This window comes from Priapulus caudatus, unplaced genomic scaffold (assembly GCF_000485595.1).
Source record: "Priapulus caudatus unplaced genomic scaffold, Priapulus_caudatus-5.0.1 Scaffold478, whole genome shotgun sequence".
In the NCBI taxonomy this organism is placed as follows: Eukaryota; Metazoa; Priapulida; class Priapulimorpha; order Priapulimorphida; family Priapulidae; genus Priapulus; species Priapulus caudatus.
Genome location: NW_014577539.1, coordinates 16,720 through 22,867, shown reverse-complemented (window position 1 = coordinate 22,867; position 6,148 = coordinate 16,720). Strand labels below are relative to the sequence as shown.

The 6,148-nt window shown below is 42.4% G+C and overlaps 1 protein-coding gene across 1 annotated transcript in view; it reads right to left on the bottom strand.

Annotated features, from left to right (window-relative positions):
- Nucleotides 1–3,887: 3,887 nt before the first annotated feature.
- The window catches only part of LOC106810842 (oxidative stress-induced growth inhibitor 2-like), a 6,926-nt gene continuing 4,665 nt past the window's right edge, over nucleotides 3,888–6,148 (bottom strand). The window contains exons 4-5 of the mRNA XM_014814309.1: nucleotides 5,784–5,875; nucleotides 3,888–4,935 (exon numbers count right to left, since the gene is read on the bottom strand). Of these exons, the coding sequence (XP_014669795.1) occupies nucleotides 3,921–4,935; nucleotides 5,784–5,875 (1,107 nt within the window). The 3' untranslated portion in view covers nucleotides 3,888–3,920. The remainder of the gene's footprint in view (nucleotides 4,936–5,783; nucleotides 5,876–6,148) is intronic.

Genomic DNA, 6,148 nt, shown 5'->3' with positions numbered 1-6,148 from the left:
CGACGTGTTAGCAGCCCCCGGGCACGCTGGTGCGTACGTCCGCCCTTGAGCACTGCACGAATTATATCAGTCAGATGATAATACATAGATATTATACACATTTATTATACAGCCTACACCCATACACTGATTACATATATACATATACTACATCTTATACACTATTACCTTATATTATTATAAACTATACACTATTACTATTATTATAACTATAGGCACTATACTATTATTATAACATGATACACTATTACTATTATTATACACTATATACACTGATTACTATTATTATACACTATACACTTATTACGTATTTATTATCAACACTATAGACTATATTATATCACTATTATTTATTATACACTATACACTGATTACTATTATTACACTATACACTTATATTTACTATAGTATACACTATACACTATTATACTATTATTATACACTAATACAATATGTACTATTATTATTATCACTATACACTATTACTTATTATTATACACTATACACTATTGAACTATTATTATACACTTATACATATTTACTATTATTTACACTATACACTATTACTATTAGATTATTACACTATGACACTATTACTATTATTATACACTTATACACTATTACTGATTATTATCACACGTATACACTATTATATTATTATACACTCCTGATATAATCATGTTTGACTTACTTGCGTAGCGCCGCTAGTGCTGGGGCCGCATTAAATCCGTTGCTATGCGTTATCAATACGCAATGCTCTTTATATAAACTCGGTAACGCATCACACAACACAGTAAGATCTATTAGCTGTGTCAGTTAATTGGGGCTTCAGGCATAAGATTCTCCAGTTGTCAGTTCCTCTTTGATGGTTTAATAACCGCGAAATTTAGCAACGCCAGCCGCGTGTTCAATGTGATGGGATTAAGGCCACTACACGCTCTCATCCCGACAAAACACACACGTACTCAGGCTACCGGTACAGCAAAGATTTGAGAATACAATCAAACCACTTGTTGGGTGTATAGTTGCTAGTTAAATCGTTAACGACTGTAGAAATAAAATATCCTGACATTTTTCTATTATTATACGATATAGAGATGGCTTGAACGATCGTACTATTTTATCTACGGAAGTAGACCTACTTGTCGAAATAATTGAATGAAATGCGGGTGCGTGCGTGCGTGTAACACGTGCAACTAGGTTAAATTAAATTGGATTAAGAGCTGTTTAGACCAGAATTAATGATTTCGGAATTGCAACCGGTAAGGTGTAGCATCCCTTTATGACAAATCCGTCATCGGGGTTTATATTTCTGATTCATATTGTGCGCTAACTTATAGCAGAGTGGGCAATGAATATTATAGATCGATAGCGCCATCTATGAGCGTGCGCCGTTAACAAAGGAAACAATTCAACCCAGTTAATATCACCCAGTTATAATATTTCGTTATTGGCGGATATTGACCATGAGTGAACCGATGATAGTATAGGCGAAATCTGGAAAATTAGACGATACATGATTATTGATGTGAAACATTGTGATAGACATTTTGCACATTCTGCACCGATATAAAACGATTAATGTACGTGCAGATGGCGCTCGTGCGTCGGTCGCCGTTGACTGCCAAGAGAATTTTCTTCGGCCGTTCTCATACGTTCAAACTAGTCGCGGGCGGGCCGACGGCACGTGTGCATGGTAAAATCTGATCTACATGCTCTACTTTGCTCGCAGCATCGCGCCCTGGGTTTCCCGCTATGCCGATATGAATGTACATACAGATGGCGCTCGTGCGTCGGTCACCGTTGCCTGCCAAGAGAATTTTCTTCGGCCGTTCTCATACGTTTAAACTAGTCGCGGGCGGGCCGACGGCACGTGTGCATGGTAAAATCTGATCTACATGCTCTACTTTGCTCGCAGCATCGCGCCACGATTCCCAGCTATGCTAATAATGTACATGAAAATGGCGCCCCGACGCCCGTCGCCGTTGACTGCCAAGAGAATTTTCGTCGGCCGTTCTTATACGTTCAAACCGAAGCCGGACAGGCTGACAGCACGTGTGCTTGGTAAAATTCGGTCTATAATATTCACTTTGCTCGCAGCATCACGCCACGATTCCCAGCCATGCTAATGTATGGGCAAATGGCGCTGCGACGTCGGTCGCCGTTGACTGCCAAGATAATTTTCTTCGGCTGTTCTTATACGTTTAAACCGGAGCCGGGCAGGCTGACAGCCCGTGTGCTTTGTAAAACCCGGTCTATGCTATTCACTTTGCTCGCAGCATCACGCCCCGGGTTCCCCGCTATGCCGATATCAATGTACGTGCAGATGGCGCTCGTGTGTCGGTCACCGTTGACTGCCAAGATAGATTTCTTTGGCCGTTCGCATACGTTCAAACTAGTGGCGCATGTCAAGTAACTATTATTTCCGGCGGCAAACATTGAGAATGCGCTCCATGCACACAGCTATGTCACGATGCACACACAGCTATACGCCCAGTCTCACACATTCACCACGGCGTTCACGTGTCTGTTAGATCACACGTGGTGATCTCCGTGGTAGGACCATAGATATAATATACTAGTTATAGACTCTATATAGCGTCTCTACATATTTCTATATGGGTAGGATCGAGTTAAGCCGTGACACTAAACGTTGGAAAACTGTCATATGGATGAAAACCGATACGTCGACGAACAACTATTATAATACTAGTAATAATACGTCTGATCTTAGGCTAGGCATGTTATTTTTTCAGAGAGATATCAATTTTATTGTAATTGATGTATATGTGTATCATTTCACGCGAGTATATCAATAGCAGAGAAAATGATGAGTATGGTATTTATGAGTTTTAATGATTAATTTCTGACATAACACTTAATTAACAAGCTATTTCATACTCCTACTTCCGAAAACTGGTGTGCTAATCTAACAACCAGACAATTAATCAATCAATCAATCAATCAATCAATCGATCAATCAATCAAGCAATATATATATATGTGGCTCACGTGTATGAATTTTAATTCAACATTTTTTTAACACAAGCCTTAATTAATATAACAGAATCTAATTTCATACGTGAACATTTATTTATGCAGATAAATGCATTAGTGATGCATTAGTCTATAGACGTGAACTACGCGCATAATGCAAACGTCATTAAAGCCTGGCGCACACGTAAGTAATTTTACTCAAGTAAAATGATGCATAGGCCTACGTCAAAATACTCACGTGTGCGCCGGATTTTCGTTGAGTTTTTTGACGCATGCATTAAGAAACTCAATATCAAACATGTTTGATAATTTTTGACTCATGCGTCAAAATACTCAACGTGTGCGCGCTAGCTGCGTACATTTATTCAACACTGGTAGGCCTACTCACAGCGCATGCGTTTAAATCATTTTAAAGACGACTGCGCCCAGTATTGGCTGCGCACAGTCACGTGATCTACATTACCACTTATACCTTGAGTAATTTTACTCACGTGTGCGGCGGACGCTGAAAATATTTTGCACGAGTATTTTGACTCATGCATCATTTTACTTGAGTAAAATTACTCACGTGTGCGCCGGGCTTAACAAACGCATCCACATTGTTTCTTTAAAATCTATAAAAAAAATATGTCAAATATACTAAAAAAAATATAATCAAATATTAGATGACAGACGTCACATGATAGCTATTTCAGCATCTAACTATGAAAAAACAAACTATGAACTATATTTATAACAAGTAAGGCATCACGTGTTTTTAGTCCGAGTTAAGAGTATGGAATTAGTAGTGAAGGGGCGAGAACATGAAATGACACACAGAACGCGAGTGAGTATTTACGTGAGAGAGAGAGAGAGTGAGAGATAGAGAGAGGGAAAGGAAGGAGCACAGTACATAGCAGGAAAAGACGAGAGGATGGTTCTCATTAGTTGGCTAGAAGCTTCCTCGCGATATGGGCAGTGATGGCTAAGGCACCACCCGTGATAAAACGCACGAAATTGTCGCCAATAAGCGATCCCATCGCGTACAACCCCGGCTCGTGCACGCTCTCGTGCGTCACCATGTCAACGTCGATCGGGTTTCGCTTCGGGCAGATCGGCTCGTCAGGTTTAACGCCGAGGTTGCGGCACTCGCCCTGCATGCAGCGCAGGTTGGGCCGCGAACCTATCAGTACGATCACGTGTGACACCTTCACGGTGTTATACGAACCACTCCTCGTCGAACGCAGCACGACGCGAGCGTCGGGTCTGATGCTGTGCACACTATGCTGCGCTAGCGGAACATACCCGCACACGGAGTCTCCCCCACCCTTCATCATCACCAGCACGCGATGATACTCGCCGTAGACCTTCGCAGGGAGTCGGTTGACGATGAGCTGGGGATCGGTGGCGGCCCGTCGGAACGCGTGCACGACGGGGACGCCATGTTTAGCTGCGGCGATGACGGCGTCGGCAGCACACAGCCCTGCTCCGACGATCATCACCGGATCGGAAACGTGAGTGAGTTTTCCCGACGACAGCAGTCTCTCAGCGTCACGCATCGAGTGAAGAACGAACGGCAGGTGCTCGCCCGGAGCGCGTAGTCGGTTCGGTAAACCGTCGCCGCCAGTCGCAAGTACAACGTCTCGAGCGCGGTAGCAGAAACGCTCGTAGCGCACCGCACCGCTCTCGCTCAGCCCGCACTGCGCATGCCCGCTGACCTCCCAGATTCGGTCGCCGGATGCTAGGTCACCGCCGGTTTCCGGTTCTCCGTTCTCACGATTGCAGACGACGTCGCGGCGGTTGTGGAGACGCGCGACGGATGTGACGGTGCAGTCGTTGCGGAAGTACGTCTCCAGGTGGCGACTCTTGACGAAGTGCTGGTAGTAGTCCCTGACGTCACGCACCGACACTCGGCTGCCGCGGCATGTAGCGTGACTCGCTGTTAGCGGTATCCCATCGCTGCTAAGAGAACGATGGTGGGGTTCAATCGGTGTAGCCAAGACCATGTAAATTATGACATATCATGCAGTTTTAGTATCAAAATGTAAAAGTATAGCGTATAAAAGTATAAAATATAAAGTATATATATATATATATATATATATAGATTCCAATGGTTGTTTATGAACTCGTGTGTCGAGAGTGCTCAATACTACCATGAGTAGAGCAAATATAGATAAAGTTATACGGACACGGTAGAAATTTTGACTTTCTTTATTGCATACAGAACTGTTTCATGTGGAGCGAAAGCTCCACACACTCTTCAGTGCCTAATGCAGAGTTATAGACTCTGTATTAGGCACTGAAGAGTGTGGAGCTTTCGCTCCACACGAAACAGTTCTGTATGCAATAAACAGAGTTAAAATTTCTACCGTGTCCGTATAACTTTATATATATATATATATATATATATATACATATATATTATAACAGTTTATGTGCTCTTTATCTTATGGTAGAATGTACGCAATACGTCAATGCCGCAGTGCCTATCAACTCGCTTGTAACGGAAAGCACGTTCTACTCATCTTATATACGAAACGTGAAAAAGATATCACGCAAAATGATAATCATCTGAGACTACCCAACAACAATCAACCGTAGACTCTCGTATGAAACGCACACACGTACGCACACACGCACGAACGCACGCACGCATGCAATCGCGCGCACACACACATAGGTACATACATGATCTTACACTTGAGAAAAATCTGTCTTGTACACACACGCTTATATGTTCGTTTGAAACTAAAAAACTAACTAATATCTATCGCTATAGTCTAATAGTAATCGAGCATTCTCACATTTTGTAGGTGCTGGCCCAGTCTCGAAAGTTTAATGAAGGAAGTTCCATCCAGTTTGCGAGGCTAAGCGTCAGCATGTCTCCATCTAGCTTCTGCGGACATAAACAGCTCCACGATCATACCTGCTGGTGATGCTTCTCAATGACACGAATATTAAATATTACTAAGGAAGTTAAAAACTCCTGGCGCGTTCACGTTAGAATATAGACCGTACGTCTGCGCTCGTTAAGAGAGGACCGATGGCTGTGTAAATCGTGCAAATAGGTGTATTTGTGAGATACTCTAGCGCGTATATGCACTCGCCTTCTTCTATATATATAGTTATATAAAAATAATATAATTATAGTTATAGTTATACTATATAT